This window comes from Anarrhichthys ocellatus, unplaced genomic scaffold (assembly GCF_004355925.1).
Source record: "Anarrhichthys ocellatus isolate YVR2014 unplaced genomic scaffold, GSC_Weel_1.0 scaffold12, whole genome shotgun sequence".
Taxonomy (NCBI): domain Eukaryota; kingdom Metazoa; phylum Chordata; class Actinopteri; order Perciformes; family Anarhichadidae; genus Anarrhichthys; species Anarrhichthys ocellatus.
Genome location: NW_022280042.1, coordinates 5,764,747 through 5,791,208, shown reverse-complemented (window position 1 = coordinate 5,791,208; position 26,462 = coordinate 5,764,747). Strand labels below are relative to the sequence as shown.

Sequence of the window (26,462 nt, the reverse complement as noted above, 5' to 3'; positions counted from 1 at the left end):
ATATGAAAATACTCACAATCAATTGAGGTATTCATTTGGTGATTCAAGAAGAAAGTTGTATTAAAGAGCTGTAGGTTCCTTTCACGTTCAGAACCTCTCACTTCTGCTAACTCAAACATCGTCAGACATCCTTAAGCAAATGCTTTGTGTTTCTCTTTGCTTTATATAGTCAAAGACATGTAAAATTGATTCATATTTCTTTAGCTGGGAGCGAGTTCTACTTCTCGACTCATCTGAGAGCAAACTTAAAATGCTTGCAGTCACGTAAGTTCAGTGGCCTTTTGTGAAAAACGACATGAATCTCCTCTGACAAGGACAATATATGTGTCTCAAGTAGGAAAACATACACTGACTCAAAGTGCTTGTCGAGAAAATATTAGTATTAAAGCCAGAACCGCTTTCTAGCTCTGAGGCTACACTTCATTTAACATCCTATAAGATATGCAATAGTGATGACTTTGGGTAAATGATTTCTTCAACATAGCATAAAAGCTACTCATCACACAGTGATGTTTCCTGTTCACACTGATTGCTTTAACATTGTCACTTGCCGAGAGAAAGGTTGCGGTTCATTTCTTAACTCTGCCGCTGAAGCGTCAGAAGCAATTAAGCCTCAGCGTATGAGGTCCTGCTTTCAAGTCAATTGAGAGGGAGGAATAAAGGGACATTTCACCTTTTCTTACGCAGCAAAATGCACTCAATAAGCTCATTTCCAGTAATGTTTAACTGCTGCTTTCATACAGTTTTTTTGAACTTGTAATATATTTAAGTAGTCCATTTCATGCTGCTCTTACTCTTTCAGATATAGATGTACTTTGTACTCTACTACGTCTACTTGACTGATTGCGATTTTTGTTCAGAGGCAATGTATTTTAGAGCACATGATTGAAGTATGTTGTACATTGCACATTTTCACTTAGTTTAGCAAAGCAACACGTGTGGACTTCTCCTTCTCTTGATTCTTGCCTATAATTCGTCGAGACCCAGTCGCCAAAAATGTTGGCAGTGTACATTTCTGCAGACCACAGGTATGTTGAATGTCAACGTCTCTGAACCAAAAATACGCTTTATAAATATTCAGCCTTGTGTCCCGCTTGCAGTAACGCAGCATACTACGAAGTTAATGTTGTGAAACACTTGGTTACGTTCAGGCAACAAAACTATTCGGTTAAGGTTTTGAAAAAAGATCGTAGTTTGTGTTCAGATAGTAACAGCGTAACGTAACAGCGTAACGTAACAGCGTAACGTAACAGCGTAACGTAACAGCGTAACGTAACGGCGTAACGTAACGGCGTAACGTAACGGCGTAACATAACAGCGTAACATAACGGCGTAACGTAAACAGCGTAACGTAAACAGCGTAACGTAACAGCGCATGTAACAGCGTAACGTAAACAGCGTAACGTAAACAGCGTAACGTAAACAGCGTAACGTAAACAGCGTAACGTAAACAGTCTATGTCTGTGTGTTGAACATAAAGCTTGGTTTGGTTTGATCCTGCATGAACTCAGATAGGACAATGATATGTCGTCGGCTCTGAGTGAACTCCACTGAGGTGGACGGACGGCTGGTGGAATTATTCACGAGCTCCTGAATTTATTGCCACCCCAATGAGCAATAACCATCCCTCAGTTAACACGGAGAGCAATAACCCATTTAATTTCATAATTATCGATCGCCTTTGATAGCCACACCGAAAGGTCAAGACAAGTTTTCTTTTTCTTTCTTGTTGCTCAGTTGGAGGATGTGAAAGCAGGGCGAGTTGAAGGAAGAGAGGGAAAGACAGACTTACACAGAGAGACTCTGACAACTGGCTGGCTGATTGGTGATGGAGACACACACACATACACACACACACACACATGTGGAATCCTCATGTACCAAACACACATAACCAGCCAAGAAAATCAAACTTACATGCACGGACTAGAAAACTGTTTCTTACTTTCTTGCATTTTGCAAGAAAAACACACGCCCACTCACATTTCAGCATGAAGACACTCAACACTACATGCACAAATAAAGCACCTCAAAAGGTGTCCAGGCAGATACACACGCTGGAAAACACGCAGAGAGCACTTCTTTTTCATGCCTGTACGTAATCATTTTTTATTAGGCGTTGCAGCAGCTCTATTTTCATCTCAGTGTCGGGGACTCCTCCGCTCACAGCTCACAGGCTCACTTTGCATGTCTTCTGCTTTTTGTTCGGCTTCTTTTCTCCTCACTTCACGCTGTCCATTTGTCTTCTTTCTACTGTCTGTGGATGGAGAATGGAGGCTGCTACTCCCATTTTTAGTAAAAAAAAAAAAAAAAAAGCTTTAAAGAAGGATAGAGAGGCAATCTTTTTTTTACTTTTACAACTGACTGCTGTCCTCTAAAGCCTGTCAATGAATGTAAATGAATCCAGTAACATAAGAATATGAGAGTATTATAAGAGTAAAATGCCTTCATAAAACAAGACGCAAGAGCAGCAGACAATATTAACCAATAGCGATGTGTAAAACGAAAAAGAAAATGACACCCACCTAATAACAAGCTGCAAAAACGAATACAAACTACACCGTGCTCTGTCCTCGCCCTCAATCACGCGCTCCCATCCCTCCTCACCCTGTCATACACACAAGTCCTGACTCATCAGACACTATTGTCATGCACCTACCGTCGGCGGTACACAGGGCTAAATTATTGGCCCCTTTTTAATAAGGCTATGGATTGTTTGAGGAATGGCACCAGCACCGCTGTTGATTATATTGAAAGCCTGTTGTTTTATATCCCGCGAATGTCAGATTTCTGCTATTTACATCCCTCAACTCCTGCACGCCAGTGAATGGCTATTGATTTTGCCAGAGATGAATGGGAGTGACCGTGTGGAATAAAAAACAAAAAAGACAGAAAAAAGGGGGTGAGAAGAGGAGGGGGAAGGTTGGGGCAGGGGAGGAATTGAGGATTTCTTTGGAGTAAGGACAGGATATAAAGAAAAAAAAGATCATCAGGGATGTAAAATTTATAAAAACCTGCATTTTGACTTGGATCAGTATCTTTAAATCCGTACTACAGCAAGAAAAAACATCAAGCGATGTCTCAAAACAGCGATCACTGAGAACACACTTGGCTTTAGATGGGTTTTCCACGCACAAGGCTTTTAGTGCCTCTGTTGGGCGTCCATCTTGGGCGGCTCTGTAAACAAAATAGTTCCATATTTCGCTCCCGGCTCCGCTTTTTCAAGCAGTTTTTCGATGGACTGGGATTCAGTTCCAAGACGCGGCGGGCTGTTTGATGCTGTTGCCATGTTTTCCGGCCCGTTGTCTCCGTTGAATTCTTGCGCCTACGGCTACGATCCGTGGTCAAGAGCCAGACTGCAGCTCTCTCTGTTCCAAAGCCTTCATATTTTTCTTTGAAAGGGAAAAAAAAAAATGCCGTCGCTCATATACTCTCAATCGTGAAAGCATCACAGGAGTTATTTTTCAATGAAATGATGTGATGAACCTGCCGTTTCGTCTACCTCTTCCCTAAGTTTTGTCTCAAAGGTTCTAGTGTTTCCAGGGTATTTTGGGTCATTCTCTTTTGTATTTTCCAAACATATCATGTCTTGTGGCAGTTTTTGCAGGTATGCTGAGATCCAGAACTTAACTCAACACAAGGTCCGTTAGCTGTTTCAGTCGTTGATCAGATTTCCATTTTTCTCGGCGGTTTCTAATCCAAAGAGGTTTGTGTCGCTGCTTATTTTCAAGTGGATTATTTTTTCTGTATTGCTGCTGAACATTTGGACAAAAGTGCTCAATGTGACAACAAACACTTTGGTTTTATAACCTTTGAGTATCAGTGATAACAAAGCCTGACATTAAGCGTTAATCAATGCACCGGAAGCACACCAGCATGAACTGACTTGATTATATATCCCCTTTGGCTCTGGGGAGTTAAAATGGGCACGTATTTTCTAACTGATTGTAATTGTTAGCTTACATCCTTTGGATGTGACATGAAGTGAAACGGCCAGGATCATTTATTAATAATCATGCAAGTCATTTTCCCCCTGGCTTGTTCCCACTTCTTTAGCGTTGGATATGCTGCTCTTCTTTGCGTTTGCCATTTTTCAGTGTTTTCTGACATCTCACTGTTTAAGTCTGTCAACCCGGACTCATGCAGGGACCTACAACCTGGACTCAGGTGTGCTCCACATTTGATTTTTGAAATGCAGCAGTGGAATAGGGGATTTGAAAAAAGTGAGGGATGGAGTGAGAGAAGAGGCTTTTAATGACTAGCGGACTAGGACCGACTAGGACCGGACAGCAAGGTTGGGAAAAATATATAAAAAAAACGGGATTGGAAGTGGAAGAGTGTAAAAAAAAAAAGATGACAGGAGTGGAATGAGGTGGTGGGGAGACGGCGGGAGGGAGGGAGGCCAGAGCATGGCACGGGATGAATGACATTTTGGATTCTCTCAGCAATAAAGCGTCTCCCTAGACACAGGCTGTCTGGGTTTAGATAGAGGCCGTCACACTGAAGGGCTCATTTGCCTTTCAGTTGCTCATTACCTCCAACCCAAACTTATTCCCTGCTGTGGGAGGCCACTGCCCCCCCCCCCCCCCCCCCCCCCCCACCCCCATCCCCCGGGTGCTCAGACTCTTAGTGTATGTGTGTGTTTACATGCAGGATGTGTTCACATGTGTGGTGGTGACACTGTGGACGGTATATCTGCGGTGCGTGGTGCGTGACTTCCATTATCTCTCCGGCGCATTGCGTTCGTGACACGCCACTTCAATTCGTGCACAATTTTTACGGCAACTGATGTGTTTGGAATCACTCAAGTTCGGGAATTGTGCACAACATGGACGCACACACACACACACACACACACACACATAATGTGGTTTTCCAAACAGAGAGTGAAAGCTAAACACACTTGAACAACCACAAATAAGCATGCACACAAACACACACACACACACACTGCATGCATCTTCACACCAAAGGTGTCTCCTCTCCTAGCGCCGGTATCGAAACTCACAGGCCTCACGGCATAAATGTTCTCGAACCTTCCTTCATAATGATTTCTCCCATATGGTTTATACTAATATTCTGCTCGGAGCCAACTCACTGGAGCTGACACACAGTCACACACACACACATGATCACAGGCAGCCCTTCTGTGCTACATTAACTACAAACCTCATTTCCCCACAAAGAGAAGCCACCGGCTGAAAATTGGCTAGGACGAGTCATTAAACCTGTGTCTGACACACACACACACGCACGTACACACACAGACACACACATACATCTGTTATACAAATTACCCCCCCCCACCCCCCACCCCAATACACACACACACACACACACACACACCCGTGTCAGTGTAGCAGGTGATATCCCAGCGCCCGCGGAGAAATGATTGCCCTTTTGATGGAGGAGGGCCAGTTTCCATGTGTGCTGTACAAATGTGCGCGTGCATCTGTGAGTCTCGACACTCGTGCCTTTGAGTGCATTTCACGATGTGAGGGTGCACCTGTTGCAGACATGCATGGTAATTGATGGTTACTGCAAGGGAAGAGGATTAAGATGCACGGGATATGCCCCCGTTGGGAGATCGGAAAGAGTGGAGAGAACGGTGTGGATGGAAGAAGAAGTGTGAGCGAGTGGAGGGAAAGGACAGGAAGAGAGGCAGACAGGTGGGAAAAGATATCAGTGAAGGACAGAGAGGAAAAGGAGGTGACTACAGGGTCGCAGTCGGTGAGCATGGAGGGGAAGAGACCCTGCTGTGATATGATTGAGGGCCCTGGACCCCCGCTGCCCTCATCAGCCGCCCAGAGCTGTCTGGGACAATTTGAAGTTCACAGGGAAGTGGGGACGCCCTAATAAGCAAAAACTAAGGAAAATTCCTCTTATGCGTTGGCCTAGTTTCTGTCAGAATGGACTCTGTGGTCCATATCAGGTTCTTTCTACCAATCTTCATTGTTTTTTTTACTGTTTTAAAATTTAAAATTGGGCATTTTTACATCCGGACTTGCCTCGCCCTCTGATTGGCTCAAAAGGCTGGAACAGAAGTGGGTCCAAAAGAGGTGGCAGACGGACTTTGTGCTTTGCTAATTGAATAAGCTCCTTTCAAAGACTCTTCTTTTCAGAGGCATGCGTGTTCTTCTTGGCCTCCACTAACAGAGACACACATCAAAAAAAGGGCACAAAACGGCCACAAAATAGGCTCCAGGTGCTTAGTTTTCACCGTCTCATCAGCACTTTTAGGGATGAGGATGTGGGGACGAAGGCTAAGTTAAATGTGTGTGTACTTTTTCAGTTGACTCGGCAATCATTCTGTGACATTATTGTTTTGCTTCACACAGTAGTTACTGCTTGTAAAACTGGTAATCCATGAAACCAGTCACGCCGAAATAACTGAGCATGAGCTTAATTTCCTTGAATTGTTTCAACTCGGCACATAAAAAAGCTCACCCTGGGTCACACTGACCCTTTATGTGTGTTTGAAATGCCCTATTTATAGCACCAATGTATTCAAATGAACTGAGAATTGTAGAATTATCATAATTGAGATTCATTATGAACTGTCTGAAAAAAAAAAAAAGCCATTTTATTAACCAAGGGCGACCTGCTTAAAAAAGTAAGTTTAATTTGAGTCATTTTCTAAGAGAAGGTGATTTTTTTTTTAGTGGTTGGAATGAGACTTAATTGCATATACAGGGAGCTAAAGTTAGAGCTGAGCCTATAAGCTCTCTGGCTGCCTCGTCAGCCCCACCTCAGGACTGTGTGTGACTTCTGAGCAGCAGAGGAGATGATGGTGATGGTGATGATGATGATGATGATGATGATGACGATGGTGGTAGTAGTGAGTGATGAGCGAAATGAAGGCTGGTAGGCCCAGTAATAACCATCCACCACTGATGGGATCCAGGCTCCCGGCTGTTTGAAGCCAGGCGTGTGGGAGTGTGTGTGTGTGTGTGTGTGTGTGTGTGTGTGTGTGTGTGTGTGGGTTGTGATTAAGGGATGGATTGTGGCTTCCATTGGATGTATCTGCAGCTCAGAGTGGAGGAGTTTTCAGTCACGTACTGTAAATCCATGAAATCCAAGATTCTATATGTTTTAAGTGCATGATTGTCTTCTGCAGTAGTTTGCTGAGTGATTTGAATGCATTTAAACGAAGGCTCATCGTTTGCAGTCTAATTAATAATTCTGAATTCGAACAATGAAGCAAAGGTGACTGACAGAGTACCAAATGTGTGTGTGTCTGTAGTAGATAATAAGCAAAGTGCCCTCTAGGATGCCCTGCCAGCGGGGGAAAAAAACTGAGCAAAAGGGCAGATAAGACAGTGTGTCAATGCTGGAAACACACCACCATCCAGTTTACTTCTGATCTCATGTCGTTTTGCTGACCCCTGCAGTTACCACGCCGAACACTCACTCAGCCGACTTCTTGTAGATCACAGTCTTGAGCAGAAATGAAAGGAGAAAGACGGAAGAGGTCAGACTTTTGATTGAAAACGATGCATCTATGTATGAAGTTACTGCTAATGCAAATGGAAAAAAGAAAAAAAAATATCAAAAGTTGAAAGACAAGACAGGAGGAAGGATGGAGACTGAGTTTGTAAACAGGAGGACAGAAACACGATAAGAGAGCAGCGGCGAATGAGAAGCCAAAGAAAGCGTGCGGGATGTGAGGGAGAAGAGACGGCGTGAGAAACGAGACAGAAAACGCAGCTCAATATGTCAGCGAGAAGAAGCGGGGAGGTAACTGTCTGCCTTCGTCTCTCACTTCACAGATGGATCAGAAAAACAGGCTCTACAGCCAAAACACCCACCGTGAATAGGCACAGGCACGTCCCTCTGCTCCGTACCTGCTCTGCAAGGCTGCTCCCTCGTTGTTGCATTCTTTCCCAAGAAGAATGGAGTGAGACCGGATTAAGTTGTAATTCAATTTAGGGAGATTAAATGCAGTCAGTTTCAGCTAGAAAGGCGACAACACCAGCAGCAAAACTGGTTTATACAGCTTAGAATTCAATGCATATGCATGTGCACACACACACAAGCCTCATGGAGCCAGCACACACGTAGACTGGCGCACACGGGCAAAGACATAAAATGCACACACTCCATTTGTCTTTGAAGTGGACCGGAAAACAATCATCACTGCCTATATAGAGGCTGCCAACTCAAGTCTTTCCATTCCTTATTGCTCATTATCTTTGTTATAAAGACATGGATGTCACGAGGAAGCTGACCCCGTAGGGAGGGCGTTGAGCCGTTGGAGTCTGGGTGTCTGCACTGCTGGACTGCTGAGGCCTTGAAAATTTCCAAGAACGACTTATGTTTTTTGTTGGCTGCTTTGTTTCTATGTTCTTCCCTCTGTTGCATTCAATTGCATTTCTCTGAAACCACTTTCTTTCTTTCTTTCTCTCTTTCTTCCCTTTCTTACTCTGATACTTGTAATCCTCGCTCACTCTTTCATGTGGAATGATCTAACTTAATGACATCAAACTTGTGACGAACTACATATATTGCCTACGCACATTAACCCGCAATAAAAATCGACCAATGGTTCTCTTTGAGCTTCAGGTGTGCTGCCCCCCCCCCCCCCCCCCCCCCCCCCCACACACACACACACACCGGCGCTGTCAAGTGGACATGGCCCTGTGTCACCCGATGCATTAACGGGGGAAAAAAGGCAACGGCTCAATACTTTGTCCTCCGCTGAGCCAGACAGAGAGAGAAGAATGGAAGGAGGGCTGAGACCGAGGAATAGATGGCTAAGGGCAGAGAAAAGGAAATTAGGAAAAGAGAGAGAGAGCGGTAGAGCAGATGGATCCAGACACTTTCAAAATGAGCCCAGAGAAAAGAGCATTTACAGTAGAGCATGTCGATATGAATGCTAATGCTCCTGGACGTCATTCCCACTCTCACAAATACAAGATTGTTTCTCTCTCTCTCTATCTCTCTGTCTCTCCCTCCCTCTCTTTCAGTTCTATTTCCCTTGCCTCGCTTTACCTTGCTTACTCACCCTGAAGGAGTGCCATTTCTGTCTTTGTCTGTGTGTTTGTGTGTGTGTGTGTGTGTGTGTGTGTGTGTGTGTGTGTGTGTGTGTGTGCTGCCGGCTGATATTGGCTTTTGAGAGTTGTTTTCCCCCTCACTTTTCACCTCTCCCCTCTGATCTTTTAGCACCGCACACAGACATAAAGTCACACACACACACACACACACACACACACCAGCGAGGAGGTTTCAATAACAGATTATTACAGACCCCGCTAACCTTTCATCTTTGCACACACACACACACACACACACACGCTTATCGATCCGACCAATTTTAGATCCGCGCAGCCTTCCTTTGAGTTTGTTGCCGCTCTCGAATCATTTCATCTAATAAGTCATCTGTGTGTGGTCAGCAGATCTCATTTATCACCATAGCTCAGGTCCCCTCACTGCCATTGTGTCGCACCCAGCGTGCACCCACAGCAATATGGAGGATCACAAGAGGAGAGGAAGCGCACTCGTCTTTGCAGAGCCGACGATCCATAAAGCAATATGGGAGTTTATGAGCTCTCAATGTTGTTCCATATAGGGGCAAGTTCAACTATGCAATAGCCCGTTAGTTCTTTCCTCTTTCTGTTCTCTCTTTCTGAAATTCTTGTTCTGGGATACAGGCTTTGACATCTAAATGTACAGCAGGTTTATTTTAAGGACATGTCAGGCTACTGCAGAAAAGCAAATGTCCATAACTATTTATGAAAAGATACAATATACACACCTAAGAAGCCTGAAATGAAAAATGCCCTACAATGAATCAATATCCACCATGATATCCATCCATCAACCAATCTGCAACTTCTAGCAACTTTGTAGCGGTCCAATCAAATGCGATGGAACAACTACCTATTCACATCCTTTTAGTTCTTAAAATGTGCTGGACTTTGCGTCTAAAATGATTGACGGTGGCCGCGAGCTGCTTTGTGTACACTGTCCTCTCTAAAGACAAGTGCACGGAGCCCTGAGAGTGGAGTAGTTTGACATTGGAGGTGTAGAATGGAGAAAGATATAAAGAACAGCCGAAGGACCACAACAGAATGCAGTATGCAGTGAACAGTCCGAGTACATTTCTTCAATCTAATACTAAAAATAAGCTACTTCTCTGGTTTCAAGTACAAACCCAAGTCTCCAGGCTGTAATGTCGCATTTCTGAGCAGTTGTTACTTGCACAACCACAAGAGGAAACTCTTAGAAAATGCAAAAATGCGTTTGAATTAAGTGTTTAAAACAAATCAATTATTAAAATATGCCCCCGCTGCCATTAACAGACCAAACCGCTGGACGTCGGCAAAAATAGAATTCAGATTTAAAAGTGAGACCCGTTCAAAGTTGAGCCGCTGACAAACTTTAATGAGCGGTTTAATTACATGGAGCCAAAACTCCATTCCGGTGCCTACCGCACACAAACCTCCAGTCGTGCCCGTGGTAACGCGGTGATGGTGCCAGCTGAATGGAGCAGATGGTAGCAGGGCTGAGGCCGGGGAGGCTGACTGACTGACTGACTGGTGCAAAGGCTGGCAGGGACAGAAAGAGTGCTTGATGGGTGGGAACGGGACAAACTAATTACAGTGGTAGCCGCTGCATTCGTCCGTTGCCATGCATTTATCATTAGCGCTGCCGACAAACAAAATGATTTACAGGGTCTGTATGTTTTAACTTCGCCGTTTTCATGGTTGTTGTTGTGTGTGCGGGGGAAATCTTCTACTTTCTAATTGCCCGGCCTTCCCGCACACCAATAGAGCTGTTTCTACTCACCATAATATCTTCAAAGTCTTGTAATCTCGCAGCGGAGTAACGTCTCCAAGTGAAACCCCCTGTAAAGGTCAACCAATGCAATTTGAATATCTTTGATTAAACGGTGTGCCGGTGCTAGACCCAGACTGTAGGTCACTGCCTCGGAGAAATGATATCCACCCCTCTCACCCCACTTGTCCCTCCCCAAAGTCTCGATGCTGGCAGCTCCCTCATTGTCAAGGCTGCACTCTTTTTAGCAATTTACGTAATCTCCCGACCCGTTCTTTCTCCCCCAATATTCCCTCTGTCCTTCAATCCTTCCCTCTGTTTGTGTCTTCACACAATGCTTCGTTTTAATCCGGAAATCCCGCCTGAATGTCTCTTCTTCTGTCTTCTCTGCCCTCCTTCTCTGATCCTTTATTCATTATCTCACTGATTCTTCCATATTTCAGAGGCTCATTGAACCATGCATCTACACGCTGGTGTTTTAGTTAAAAGACCAGCTCAAAGAACTGGTTAGTGCCGTCAAAGAGTCAGAGTTTTCCTGTTAAAATAACCCCGGGGAAAAGAGTTGTACCTTCCATTCATTTTATTACTGAAAAAGTAATGTCGTTTAACACAAGTACTTGAATTTGAATTCCATATTCTGGACATCTGCTGTTCTTTGGCTCGGCCCGTTGAGGTTGAACTTTTTTGTGAATGTGTCATCATAATTTACCATGCCCACTCGCTGCATATACGACAAATTGCCTCTAAAATGACACAACGTTCCCGTCTCTTGTCTCCAGTTTGTCCCGGCACGGAGAACAAGCTGAGCACTCTGTCTGACCTGGAGCAGCAGTACCGCACCCTGAAGAAGCTCTACGAGAACTGTGAGGTCGTCATGGGCAATTTGGAGATTACCAGCATCGATCGGAACCGCAACCTCTCCTTCCTCAAGGTATGAACAACGAACCCCCTCTGGTTTGTTTACCTGTTTGTTGTTTCAGCACCATGGACAGAGACAAAGGCTCCATCACTCATTCCCTATTTTTATACATAGTTCACATGTTTCAGCACCATGGACAGAGACAAAGGCTCCATCATGTATGCACCCACTGTAAGCTCGGTCAAGCACATTGTGAAGTTGTCGGAATTAACAGAAATATCCTCATTCTAATCCAACAAATCAGTTGTCAGCATTTACGCATGTATGTTGCAATATTTGCATTCAAGGGAGCTGATCTGCAGGGTGTAACCAGCGATGAGTTCAGATTCTCATTCAGAAAACTGTGGGGTATTGATTGAAGCTCTTTTCCAGCACAGCAATATGCCACTGAACCATGTACAGTGGAGGTAATGATAAGAAGTACAGGTAGGAACTACTATGGAAGAAATGTCCTTGAGTCGTTGCAGGCAAATGAGCACCGTGAATGTAAAGTGCCATTCCTCTCGAACACAGTCCTCTCTTGGGTGCGTAGCTGCTCTCTGAATATGTCTCCGGGAGCGCGTGTGTGTGTGCCCGTCATCGGGGACAGTGCTTTAAAATTCACCCGTGCTATATGTTCACATACTGTACCTGCCGCCAGAGCGCGGCGCCGTCTCTCCTCCCTGCTGTTTAATGAAGTGAGGTGTAGTCTAATTATTGGGCCAGCGCTATCAAGTGAATATCATAAACAGTCCCATTAGGCCTGGCATCATTAGGGAAACAATTAGGCATCTGGGGGATTGTTAAGTGGATGTGAGGGGGGGGGGGGTCAGGATTCGGGAGTCATGCGGTTGCCATGGAAACTCTGTGGCTATCAAGCTATTGGTCGAAAGAAAACAGAGAGACCCCGCCCACTTGCTTAAGCTGGGAGTGCCACACTGTGAGGGTGGATAGTTTGATGATGAAACCATTTAATTTTGGGCGATTCGAAATTGTGTTAAAAAAATTACATTAATCTCAATTAAAATTTGCTCTCTAAAATAAGACTAGAGATTCAATTTAGAGGCACCTCACTGAAGCCATCATTTTGTAATAGCTTTTTAATTCATTCTGCAACTATATTGCATCGTCTGCAACGCATAGCGACACACAGTGGTTCATGCAAAGTTCAATGTCAGCATGCACACATATCATCTCCACATTTCAACAGATACACCAGGTAGACTCATGCACTCTGAGCTGCAGGCTGGCTGGGGATTGGCTGAGGCGATGTGGATGGAGGGAAGGAGGGGAGAATAGAGAGAAGGAGGATGGGGGGGGGGGGGGGGGGTGCAGAAGAAGAGCTAGAGGGTTGTCGCTTTTATGGCAGGCAAAAACAGCTGCTGTGCTAAAATTACAATGTTTAGCTACCATGCCGCAGGGCTGTGTGTTTGTGTCTGCATATATTTGTGTGTATAAGGAAGCGAGCAGGGATAGGGCGCGACACAGGGCAAGGATGGAGGAGGGGGGTCAGGGACACACAGGAGGACTTTTGCCTGGTGAGATGCTGACAGTTAGATGGATGAGGTGGCTCCGCAGCCTCCTCAGGTCCAGCTTTCTTCCGAAGCACATGACTTTCCCTTATTCTCTGCCTCCCTTCAGCAGCGTGCAAGAGGACCAGAGGTGTGATAAAGTTAGTTTTATAGCCCAGTCTGTATCAGATCTGGTTCAATTTATAGTCTCAAATAAATCTGAGTGTTTCTTTTATCCAGCTATGAGGACCGCATGGGTGGAGCTTGCCCCGTTGGGTCACTATAAAGCAAAGTGCGTCTTACTGTCTGGTTGCATTATTTCACCTCGACTGACCTGAGTTGACCAGCGCTGTTCGCTGCTTTCCTTCGACACATTTAGAAACGACTTGTGACTGTGAACAACAGTCTGTGGCTTTTTATGTTCATGTTTACAGCCAAATAATTCAATCTACACACTCGCGGAGGTCAGAGGTCACAGAGAAGGAGTTCTCCATCCCCATTTGAGCTGGGGAAGGGAAAGAATCCATGTTATGCTTTTAGTTTTTAAAACTGTTCAGGGCTCCTCAGAAGTACTTTTGGTTGAGAGATGAAATGTTTTGTGAATGCAGGCACAGGTGTGTGAAGGGCATCACTGCGCTGTCTCCTGGCATCCTATCCCCCCACCCCCTGCCCCCCTCTGTCTACTCTGCTGGCCGGCTCCCCTGGCCACTATCTGTCTGTCACTCAGAATGACCCATTTTCCCAGAAGTGAATCAGGGAGCCGCGCCAAGTGGCCTGCAGTGGCCCACAAGCATGGGATGTCACCTAGGCTGAAGGACTCTTCATTAAAGCCGGATCAATCTGCCGGCTAGCGCCGCAAAACACGTGGCGCGATGCCAGGGCTGCAGCTGAGAGCGGGGGAGGGTAGGGGGTCGGGGGGTCGGGGGGTCCGTCCAGGACCGTACGGAGACACACACGTCCCACGGTGTGTGCGTTTTAAAGTCTCAGACTTCTCTTCCAGAGGAATCTATATCACAAGTTTGGGACAGAAACACACAAGCAGCAATAAAGAGAGATGAACGACGCGGTCACTGTGGTGTATACTCTGTGTCGACATGCAGACAGAGACAGTCTTTACAGAGCTTATCTCCTTCAAACACCAGCCCAGAGAGACGGGAGAGAAAAAGAGAGATGCTGCTTTTTTTTTTTAACAAGCACTCATTTCCAACCCTTCTTGGTAACGTGGCTCCGCAAGTTCAGCTCAGCACAGCCAGGCAACAGAGATGGGAAGACGAGACTCCTCACACCAAAGGCTTTCCCGTTTTCCTTGGGCTGTATTTCGGCTGCAAGTGAAAGTGCTCAGCGATTCTTGCGGCTCAGCTATTCTCAAAGCGTACATCCTCAGAGATCTGCCGTGCCTCCGCCTTCGCGAGTTACCAGTGTGCGCGTGCGCGCGTGTTGATCTACTTGTAGCATGCCGCCGAGATGTTATATTAGCAGAGGTGTTGAGTCAAAATGAGGTTTACAGGATGCACTGACAGAGGGTGACGGTTGCTTATCTGTGTTCATATATTACGGCAAAACTTTTCATCCATGACTTCCTCAGCTCCAGCGTGCAATCTTCACTCTTCTCCCGTGTCCTTGCTCTAACCTGCTGGGATCAGTGTGTTAGTCAGAGATTACTGCTTCTTCCCCGTGCGTCATTATTCAGCACTCATCCCATCGCTTCTCTCTCTGTCTCAGAGTGTAGACTCTGTGCTATTAATTTATTGCGAGGCAGTAATTCAGACTCCACTCTGTCACACGTCCTGCACCGTGTCTGTCCTTCAGGGTCGTTTTATTTTTTTTTCCATTCACCCGCTGTTCATGCACTCTATGCATAAAGACACTTCAACCCCACCACCCACCAGACACCTCTGGGAGGATTTGGGCTGGCCAAATGCGAGCCAGGCCTTGTGAGCCAACATTAGTGTTGGGCCTCATTGAGGCTCTTGTGGCTGAATGGGAGCAGAATCCCCGCAGACAACGTCCAACATCTTGTGGGAAGTAGACCGGAGGCTGTTGTGGCAGCAAATGAAGCCCCATGGTTTTGGTTTTGGAAGAATGTCCCCGAGGTGGACTAGCGGAACTAGAAACCATATTAACGTGCCCACTAAACAGTCCCCCTGGACTCGCTTCTAACGGCCCAGTGTTCGTGTACTTTGCGCCATGTAGCGTATTGGAACGTGTTGTTTTAAAGCCAGATTGTTTTTGCATGATTCTGATTGTTGTTGAATATTCCCTGTTAGTTCCCCATGACGATCTGAGCCCGTCTCTGTGTTATCTGGCTCTGTGCTGCAGGAGACAAAAAGAGAGGTATAGAGGACAAGTCCAGCAAGGACGTCAAGTGCTCCTCTCCGTCCCTCTGTTCCTGCTCTCCAGAAAGGCTGCGCACAATTGTGCTCCACCCGGCACAATGGCCGTCACGGGGCCTCTTCAAAAATAATGACACCGTGATCCCGAGCGGCAGTTGGAGAGGGGCGTGCGGATCCGGGTGAATCATACAGTTTCATTAGCCTCTGAACCAGTTGAGGAGCTCGTAAAAGGTTGGGACTGTCGCCTGGAACGGGAGGCTGTTCGCGCCTTGTGGGCGCCCTGCAGCGTCTGCATAATTACAACTCTTAACGCTGGGAAAATTAGCACCCTGCTCGCTCCAGCCAGCACCCTGCCAGATCACAGTGGCACAACGCTGATGTATCTCATATACTGTTAATTGTGGGGTAATGGAGGTGTCCAAGTCCGAGAGACATACTACTTAACATTTTACATTGTTGTATTTGTTTTTCTTTAGATTTTTTAGAACCAGCAGTTGAGCTATTTGTTAACCAGAAGGGAAGTGAGGTAACTTGTGTGTTTTATTAGATACGGCTAAAAGCAGACACCAGAGAAAAAGAAAAAAACCTCAAACAGTCCAAATGTTGTTAGATTATTGTTGATATCTAGCATATTTATCTCTAGGGCAAATTAAATATATATAAGGATATTGTTACAAACTTCCTTTTAGAGATTCGACCATTTCTGCTACAACTTGTGCGTCTGTTTGTGCACCCACCACCGTCTTCCCTCAAGCCATACAGAGGGACAAAAACAAACAACCGAAAACATCCGGATGGCTGACAGGTGAACCCAGACGGATCTGTCATCCCCCCCCCCGTCTGTCGTTGTGATTGTCTATGTGCTGTGACGGATAAACACCAAGCAGCAAAAGGTCTTTCCTCTGTGGTGCTGCAGACCTGACTCCTGTGGGAGCTGCGGCCCCACAGTTTGGATGTTGGGGTGTCTCTTGGCCTCGGGGGGCTGGTTCCTGCTCATTAGTGGGCTCCTGGGTGTCTCTGTGGCTCCACCAGAGAACTGTCCAGAGATGCCGGAGCAGCAGAATACCTGTACACTCACATATTCTTATATATTATGTAAACATATGCATTTACACACAAGCACACACATCTTGTATCCGGGGATCCGGTTGTCCTGCCCACTCATTCCTGTCTGCATGTTTGCGTGTCGGTGTGTGCGGATGGCTGCACGCCATTTTTTTTGTCAGCCTGATCAAAGCAGACGCGGCAGAGCAGAGGTCTCGGAGGTGAAATTAAAGTCTTGCTGCCTCCACGGCGCGGTGGGGGGAAAGTGATTGCCGTTAAATTAAAAGGTACGACCATAAAAGCGCGCCGCGGCCGGAAACCCTCGCAATTCATCAAAATGATCCCACGGCTCGTCTTTTTGCTTATCAAATTGTAAAATATTGTCCATGACACCAGCGTAACAGGGGCGTAATTAATGCACTGAATCAATTCAGAATCACTCTGCGCAGAGTGGCCCTGCTGGGACGCCGTCATTATCACAAATTATGGTGGGAGATGCACGGGGGCCGAGAGGAACGGATAAAAACGCTTGCGGTGTCTTTATTTCTCTCCTCTACAAGCAATCCAGTTAGTTTCCCGCTCTCTGAGCGTAAAACAGCCACACCGGTATTACTGTATCATCAGTTAATACCAGTTATTACCAGGCAAACCAGCTGCAACATTAGAATGCCGCTTACACGTTATAATAACAATCCAATAATACATATCACACATTATAAAATGAGAAATCCTACACTCATGTTCACGGCTTCACCGTGCTTATATAAACCAGCTCCTGCGAGCACAACCACCGACAGCTGGACCGCAGCAGACTTTGATAGATGGTGGAACACATTTAGCTCTAAATGCCACTGCTAAATGGCATTAGGAGGAGTGAGCATCAAGTGCGGGTCATGTGTTGCAGGGTGTTGGCATTTTTCAGAAGTGGGATGCGTTTGCCTTTCCGACCAGGTGGCGCTTGAACGCGCACTGAAGTGCTAAAAACCCCAAATGTGAGGGGCCGGGACAAACCCAGCGTGTCATCAGCGGTAGTATACCTTTAATACCGGTCTGCTATCGCTGTCCTGCCTCCATTAGTGCTTCTTATTCAGCCTGGTGTTGTGCAGCTACTGCGATTCAAAGTTTCTCCCAGTGCATGTGGTGTGCGTCACCGGTCGTGCCATTTCCGAGCGCCCGGCCTTCCCCCTCTTGGCACCATTTCAAGTCTATCATAAATGCATCTGTGCAGCGGATTAATTCATGGGTGTAAATTGTTTCTCCCCACGCCTTTTTGAAATATCTGCCTCTCACAGCTGGCTTTGGAAAGATGCAGCTGCTACAGTTTGCTGAGCGGAGGGAGCGGATTGCGTTCCTCAACGACATTTACACCGCGTGTGTGAGCGCGTGTGTGTATGATACTTACGCATTATGCCACACATGACGTCTTTGTGTGCCTATCTCCGTGGGCTTCTTTTCAGCTTGTGTTAGCAGGGTAATTGACCGACCCTTTGTTCAAGTTTGTGTATAGAGCAGTGAACGTTTTTCCACTTTTCCCGATTTTATCAAAGGAACAAGGAGAGTAAAAACAAGGTGAAATAGATGTTCGAGGAGCCAACTTTAAATTCAAAGCATAGCCTACTGTAATAAATGTTTGAGGAAGGTTCTGGTCCACCGCTTTGGTCCAGCCTGAAATATCTCAACAACTATCAAATATATTGGCATGAAGAAGAAAGTCCCACTGCGTGTGCCGGCAGACGGAGGGACGCTACAGCTGGGCAGCAAGGGTCCATCTCTGGCTACGGGGGCCTGGAGCTAACCGCCCGCTTCCTGGGAGCCAACACCACGCTCCTGGAGGCCCAGGTCATAGCCGGGGCCAGTTGGAGGGAAGGGAGGCACAGGAGAACCAGGACTGAGCGGGGACAGCTGCAGATCTGTAGCACGCGTCGGTGGAACTCATGGGGACTGTCAAGTCCACGCCCTTTATTATCACATAGTGTATCGTACATTCTAGAAATATGTACGCAGATAGAACGCACTCATCTCAGGAGTTGGTTACGTATACTGTCAGAAAACGTATCCTCTACTCAGTAATCCGCTCTGCTGCTGGATGCTCGCGGATGGCTGGAACCCACCGTGTGAAAAGCCTCTTTGTTTCAGGAAACAAAAAATCTCATCACAAAGTTTGAAAACATTATTTTACAGATAATATTACATTTTAGTGCTGTTTATTTATTTTTTTGCGAGGCGGCTTTTCGCTCTCTCTCTCTGCTTCTGATCCAGCTGGGATTGCAACTAAAAAAAGCCCGAGAGCTGAACAGAACAGAACACTGCAGACATGTATCACTCAGCTCTTCAATACGTTATTGAGAGAGAAGCCAAAAACGAGCCTGAAAACATAGGATTGCATATCTGTGGTTAAAAAAGGGAACAATGAATGTTTAACACAAAGCGCAAATATTACACGGCCAAAAAAAGCAACGTTCGGTTTCTGATTTTTCAAAACAGAAACCACATCCTTGAATGTGTCCGTTATGCTGGCTTTAATAGAAGTCTGTATGAAACAGAGTAAATATACGTAGGACTGTAGTGTTATGTCACCGTACTCAGAGCATCCATCAGAGTGTCGGAGATCCTGAATACGTCTGAATGAAGCTATAAAAATAAAAAAATGGCCGCCATAGTGATGAGCTTTACCGCCCCCCATATGGAGAAAGGAAATTATTTTTTTGTAATTGCTGATGGGCTAAGATATCATCGCATATGCACAGGCTGGGAAGCAGAAACCACTTGGCTTCAGACGATTGTAAAAGGTTGCATTCCGTCTTTTCACTCAGCCGGGTGTATCGGGCCTCAACCAAGCTGCGTGATGCAACCAAATTGAGCCATCTTTGTGTTGTAACTGTCATTTTTTCAAGTGTGATTTCATTATGTAGTCAATTTGATTGATATTGCAAAACCCACCCGCGTGTGCATGCATGGATGCGCCTGTAACGTACACATATCCACACACACACACACACACACACACACACACACACACCTCTTGCTGCCACAAATCAGGACATCCATCTCTGATTAGGGGAATTTGATTTCAGGGTAATGAAGGAGTTTACCGCCGAAAAGTGGTGTGCTTCATAACTGCTGATGATGCCACATGCCATAATTTTCTGCTGAGGCAAAATGGCTGACAAATACACTCCCTAACCAATACACGCACACACACACACACACACACACACACACACACATACATACACACATGCCCACGCTTTATAAAGAAACGAGACAGATCAAATCTGACATGGTTGTAATCAGTCCCACAGCTGCCTGGTTACCTGGCTGCAATATATCTGCAGTCTTCTACCGTGTGGTGTATGTGAGAAAGAAAAGTAGTGTTTGAATTCATACGTATTTGTCGTCTATTCCCATCGCCATTAATTGATCGTCCGAGCAAAGTCTCGCATTGCCTCCTGATGGCTGCATCCCATCTCTGCGCCGGGGCCCGATCATCAATCACTTGGACGGGGCCGCTAAGCACCTTTTCTTCCCCAGAGAAGTGGACTGACATTGGTTCTCGAAGGCCGCTCAGCTCCCCCCCTTCCTCCCGCTCTCCCTGGAGTCGTCGGGGGGCCCCTCCTCTCCCCTCAGGGACCCTGCCACCTCTCAAAATCTCTGTCCTAAACTGGGATGACCATGAATAATGAGCGTCTTAACCATGAGATACAGGAGCTAGGTGCTATAGGAGATAACATGCCGCTCACTTTTTTTTTTTTTCTTCCCACTATAGCTACTGTCAAGCGAGCAGAAGCCAGCCTGTGGCTGACGTGCACTAGCTTTGTCACATAACTGCATTATGTAGGGTCCCCAAAGGCTACAGCATAATGCGATACGCCACGCGACTGTTGCTGGGATGCTACAACAGCCCTGCCTCATGAGTTATGTATTAGTGTTTTCACTGCGGCTCAAGGATCAGATACTGTACCACGCTGTCACTGTTGTAGTTTGGCTGGCTAATGTGCGGCAAACTTTCCCCTTTGGTAATTTTGATTTCAGAGTCAGGGTCTTTACTGTAAATGCGTCTTGACAACACAGACGCCTCACGGACGCCGCTCATGAAACGGGCTCATATGAGATTGTCGGGCTGTCCAAGACAATAAATATCAGCGCCGAAAGCCAGTAGCACAGCAGCTGCTGGAAGCACACCCCTGGATATCCACACACACACACACACACACACACACACACACACATTCCACTGTGTCATCCCAAAGTCATTGTCAACGCAAGCTGGCAGTATTGAAACTGAAACATGTCTGAATCTGAGAACTTGCCTTTCAACATGTCCAGTAGCAACCTGGGTATTGTGATCCAACATAAGGAATATATATATATATATATATATATATATATAACTTGTGTTTTTCACAGACTTCATTGCATGTATGAATCAAAGTTATTACATTTTGTTTAAAAAATGTAATAACTTAAGGAAATTGCACTTGGAAAGTTCATTTCCTTTCCTTTTGTACCATCATATTTGGTCTCCTCTCTTTACTTAACATCTAAAATAAGAAAATGATGAGTGAGCTCCAGACTTTTATTATTTAATAAATAATACAAATCACTAAACTTCTTCCAACTTAGATGAAAACTAGTATTTTTTTCACAATCCCGGCTTAACAGCGAGAGTCGATGCTCCTCCACTGAAAGCCCGTCCGACTGAAGTCTTTTGATTGAGCCGAGCAAGAAATTAACTTTTCCCTTTTTCCCTAAAGTGCAGGTGGAGAAGCTGAAATACCTTTAAAGGGAGTGGATTTCAAACAGCATGCGCGCCACCGACATGAAAAGTGGTGTGTGGGTTCAAAACGCTCGCTCGTTCCCATTTGAAGTGGTTTCCGTTTTGATGTGAGCCCCACACACACACACATACGCACACACACACCTGCACACTTTTCACCCTGTTGATTCATCTCAGTGGAGCACCTCAGGGTGCCTTCAACAAAACTCGAGATGTTTCGCACAAAAAGAAATCTCCCATGCTCTGAGCAAATACCTGTGCTGAATGACTCAGTCAACTCCACGGTGACATTTCATGCAGCTGGATTTTCATTTATTTCAAAGTCAATGGCCCTTCTCTCAAAGGCCTTGATTTTTTTTATTTTTTATTTTTAAAACAGGATTTCTCAAAATCTTGAATGTCATACCCGAGTGCTCTCGGCATACTTAGCAGCCAAACAGTCGCACGAGGTGAAGGAGTGCATATACCGCTCTTATGGAGCCCATTGAAGCGAATTGGTAAACAGGTCCCTGCCCGCCCATTAACTTTGCTGCCGCGTGGAGGAGTCAGATAGCGCCGGCGCTCCAGTTGGATCAAACTGTTGAGAGCCGCCAGTGTTGCCGCTGACATGCGCTGCTGCACTCTCCTTGACTCACTGGCAGAGTGCTCTATATGTATGGAAATGAGCCATAATCACCATAATATGTGTCCCATCTCTTGTATTTTATAATAGTGTCATTATACTTTTTACCTTGCATTATGCCTTCTTCTTTCCCCCCTCCTCTTCTTCCTCCTTCCTCCTCCTCTTGCTCCTTCGCACCATCCACCTCATTTCGGCTCTCACTCATCCAGATGACAGGAACAGGTGCACTATTAATTATGCTTTGAAATGAATCTCCCCTGTGCTCCACTTCCCTTCCCCCTTATCATTGTGCACTTCCTGCAAATGCCCCCACTACACTGCACCTCCTGACCCTAAACTCCTCTCTTGTCCTTCTTCATCCTCTTATACTTTCCAAACATTTTCCGTCCGCGGTGCCGTTTTTTTTTTTTACTCTCGCTGTCTAGCATTTGCCTCCCACAATTTTTTGGGGCGTGCAGTGTCGAGATTGTGAGTTATCTGTGTCATTATCTCGAGATATCAAACTGTTTTCACGTGGTCATGTCCTAACTATCTCATTATCTCAACACGGCAACTTAGCCGTTTGTAGTGCTTATGTTTGCTATCCCGCGATAACAATTGAATTACATCGTTATCTCGAGGTATCAAACGTTGTTTTCTCATGAGCGTGACTTAAATACCTCATTATTTTGAGATAACAAAGGCGTGTATTCTTTAAGATATAGCGGCTTCACCCCACTGAAGTTGTTTAAGAGTCTAACCAAATCGGCTTAGCCTGATGAAAGCAAACTGTCAGAGAGAGACCAGAGTAGATTACATTTTAGAAAATAAACAAGAGAGAATTAACTCCACGGTGGATACAAACCTACTTGGAGAGAGCCCTCGGTAGCATCGCGTTGGATCACAGCAAAGCACAAATCTAGACAAAACCGTTTATTTAGGTCGTGATAGTGAGACGTACAGATGGGTGCCAAATTAAATCAATATGAGCGTTTGAGCTTCAGTGCTTCTTGTCATAGATTGTCCAATTCAGTCTGCTTTCATTCTCCATCTTTTCTTCAGGTTTACCTTTTCATTGGTTTTACCCGTCTGGGGATCTATTAGCAGAAATGGAAGATGATATTATGTTTTCATTAAGTCAATAATCATCTGAAACTAAGAATTGTTGTGTTTTCGGCTTCGAATGAGCCCTTCGTATCTACATAGGGACCTTTGGAGGGGGTCCAGACCCCTGTATGAGCAACCATTGCTGCTCCTTACTTCTTTATGCACAATATCTTTTCTATCTTGGAGTAAATAAGTCAGGTTTCGTGGCCTCAAAGATGACTTTTTTTATTCATCTTACATTCACTTTGAATGTCTTCACCGTGATCCTCTTGAATGTTGACCAATGTGCCGCATTAAGAGGGGGAACAAAAAGATCAAATTAGGTTGTTCCAGTCGGTGAAATAAAAGGCGATTCATAATACATGTAATATTCAGGTATCGAGATTCAGAACGTGCAAGCAAATCTCTCTTAATTCGTCCACTTAAATTCTCTAATGCAGCGTTTTTCCTTCTGAATCTGGGATGAAGCCCAAAGGCGAATCTTGGGGGAAAATTACGAAATTTGTATGCAAATCTATCGGCTGCGTTGGCAAGGTTTCCCCGAGCATCTGCAAAGTAAGTAAAAAATGATGGTAGACACACAGGCTATTAGCCTAAAAACATCACACAGTTTGGTGAATTAGCTCACATAAGTGTCTGTTGAGGCGTATTTGAGTTATAATTGGAGGATCCTGAATGCTGGCAAGCCACTAGTCACTGTGTTTTTAACATCTTTAATCCGGCTTTAGTATTCACCTCTTATGCTTCTACTCTCACCATCTGGTGCTGAATTAGGTCTCGATTCATAACTCTTTACTTTGCGAGATAATTTATGCTTCATTTCAATACAAATATTCATCCTTCGTAGTCAGAATTACCGCGCGAGTGTGTCTCTGCAAGACTCTGAAAACATTTCCACATATCTGGAAGGGTTACAGGTGCCCGAGCGCATGCAACTCACAGCTTCCTTTCTGTTTCCAAGACAGCACAGCCGCCTTCTATCTTGATTATGTTGTGTGGAGTAGATAAAGCACTTTTGGCTCCCCAGCCTTGCCCTCGATGCGATGTATCCCGCAGATGCAAAGAGCAATTTCCCAACATGTGAAACTCGCGCATCGCCCCTGAGGTGAAGCGTTTAACAAGAAAAGGAAACAAGCCTGCCGGGACCACATATAGCATTCTGCTTGACTGAGTGCTCCGCGCTAGGCCGCTAATTGCCTGCGATTGATGGAGAAAAGCGCGAGAGGAAACGTTAAACTTGCAATGCATCACGGGTAGTTGACCTATGTCGACCGACTCTTGTCTGTGCCTCGTGGCGGCGTTCTCTTCCCTGCGTAGGTGGGGGTTATTGGAACATCTGAGGCTTGCATGTGTGCGTGTGTGTGTGTGAATTTCTGCACAAACCCTTTGTGGCTCTCACAAGAGAGAAAACACTCAAGCTGCAATCAAAAGATTCCTTTTTGAGCCACTTTTGGACTTTAGTGTCGCATTTTTAGAGGATGATGGGAATGAGGTGTGTGTTCGAGCGATCGATGGTTCCTGCACCTTGTTGGTTTAAATTAGTCCTCACGATCACCTTGTTAGGAGTGTTTTGGAGGAAATTCAAAGGGGGCTGTCCCCCTTGTTTAGTCTGAGCACAACACCCACAAGTCAGCGGTGGGCAGCTTCTCCGAGCGGCATCCTTCAGCTTCTGTATTTGTGATTCTGAAACGGAGCGCAGTCGACGCGGAGGGGAAATGCAGGTGTTTGTGTGCACTTCCCCTCCGGACCTCGCCTCCCTTCTTGTCTCCCTGCTTCCTCCCTCCTCCTCCAGCATACCGAGGAATGCACATAAATATTGATTTAGAGAGCTTTCAGAAAAAGAAAAAAGAAACCAATTTGATGGCAACGGAGGGAAATGAAATAGTGTAAAAAGGGAAAGAAAATGACTGAGAAAGGGCAGAGTAATCCTTTAATTTAATTAGGTAAATTACAACAAAGACTTTCTAAGACTTGTTTTTTTCTTTTCTCTCCACTTTCTTCCGCCTGCTCTCTCCCTTGCTCCCGCTGGAAGGGTTTCCTTCGGTCGCTAAGCAACAAGGAAACAGTTTTTCTTTGGTTTTGCCAGCGCGTCCCGGAGGTTGGCAGGGAGAAGGGGGCACAGTGGAAGCACTGTGGAGTCTGCCAGAAGCCGAGTGCATGCCTACAGCTGGGTCGGGTCCCCCCCCCCCCCCCGATTCCCAGTCATAGCGCCCCTGGCAGGCTTCCCGGGGTTATGACGGAGCTAATGATATATATCGAGGCACCCCGGCCCCCGAGCAGTAAACACGGGGGGCCACGGCGGGGTCGGAGTGATGAAACGGCACGACTTCCAACCACGGGGCCGGATCAACAACGTCCCTGGAGAAGAAGGAGAAGGCCTGTTCTGTGCACTTTATTTTTAGAGGCTGAGTCACAAGTTGCACGGAGTTGCATAAAGTTGCACAACCTGCTAACTCTCAAACAAACCTGACAAAAAAAAAAGAAATCACAAAACATATGACAGAGAGTGATTTCACCGAGGGGGTTTTGACAGGCGGTGGAGTTCCTCACAATAGAAACCCTCTTTGCAATAAGTATGCTAATCAAAGCCTCGGCTGAAATGAATCCTACTCCTCTTTTATTATGTTGTTCCTTCACTCCACAGGTGATTGACACATTGTAATCTTGCTAATAAGCACCTCCAGTGTCTCTTTCCTTCCTATTGTGTTAGCGCTACAATACGCCAACTCAGCAGGTGCAGGCGCGTATGCAGAGCGCTCGATATAGAAGCGAATCTCGGTTACCGGCTATTATCCTGAAACGCAGGCCCTCCACATGCGGTGGCCTGACTGTCAGTCTCCACTAAGCGTCCCCCAGGGGTCAGCAGCCAATCCAACCCCACACTGCTCATTCCGTCCCTCCCTCCCAACCAATCATCTGGCCTGTCTCTGGTCATTAGGATGTCTCCGTAGCTGCTTCATAAGCCTTTCCATTTATACCCTGGACTTTAATAATATGTCTAAAGAGTGTTTGAAGGCATGACAGTGTTTCTGCTTTAAGCAACAAATCCCAAAACTCTGTTGCGTCCACTTGTGGGAAGCCGGTGAGGGATCATATCCTTGTTGCTGCACGAACTTAGACTGTATTCTGGGTGGAAATACATCCCCCTTGAAACGTAATTGAGAGTGAAGTTTAGTGGAATGGGAACGACATTGTGCAGGAGACAGGGCTGTGTGCAGAGGAAACAGGAAGCTAGAGGGGAGATAATATATTTGACACCCTCCTGGTGACGCCTCTTGCCTGCACACGTGAAAACAAGTGGCGGTCGACAGTGTGTGTGTGCCGCCAAAACCTGAAGAAAAAGAAAGAGCAAACCGCTTCAAACCAAGCCTGCCATTGTATTGTACAACCATGTAATCATATCTACCCCCCCCCC

At 45.8% G+C, this 26,462-nt stretch overlaps 1 protein-coding gene across 3 annotated transcripts in view; it reads left to right on the top strand.

Moving 5' to 3' along the window:
* The window catches only part of LOC116385994 (receptor tyrosine-protein kinase erbB-4-like), a 187,225-nt gene that overhangs the window by 79,545 nt on the left and 81,218 nt on the right, over positions 1-26,462 (top strand). For all 3 annotated transcript variants that reach the window (XM_031851896.1, XM_031851897.1, XM_031851895.1), the window contains exon 2: positions 11,556-11,707. In XM_031851896.1, coding sequence (XP_031707756.1) covers positions 11,556-11,707 — 152 coding nt within the window. The remainder of the gene's footprint in view (positions 1-11,555; positions 11,708-26,462) is intronic.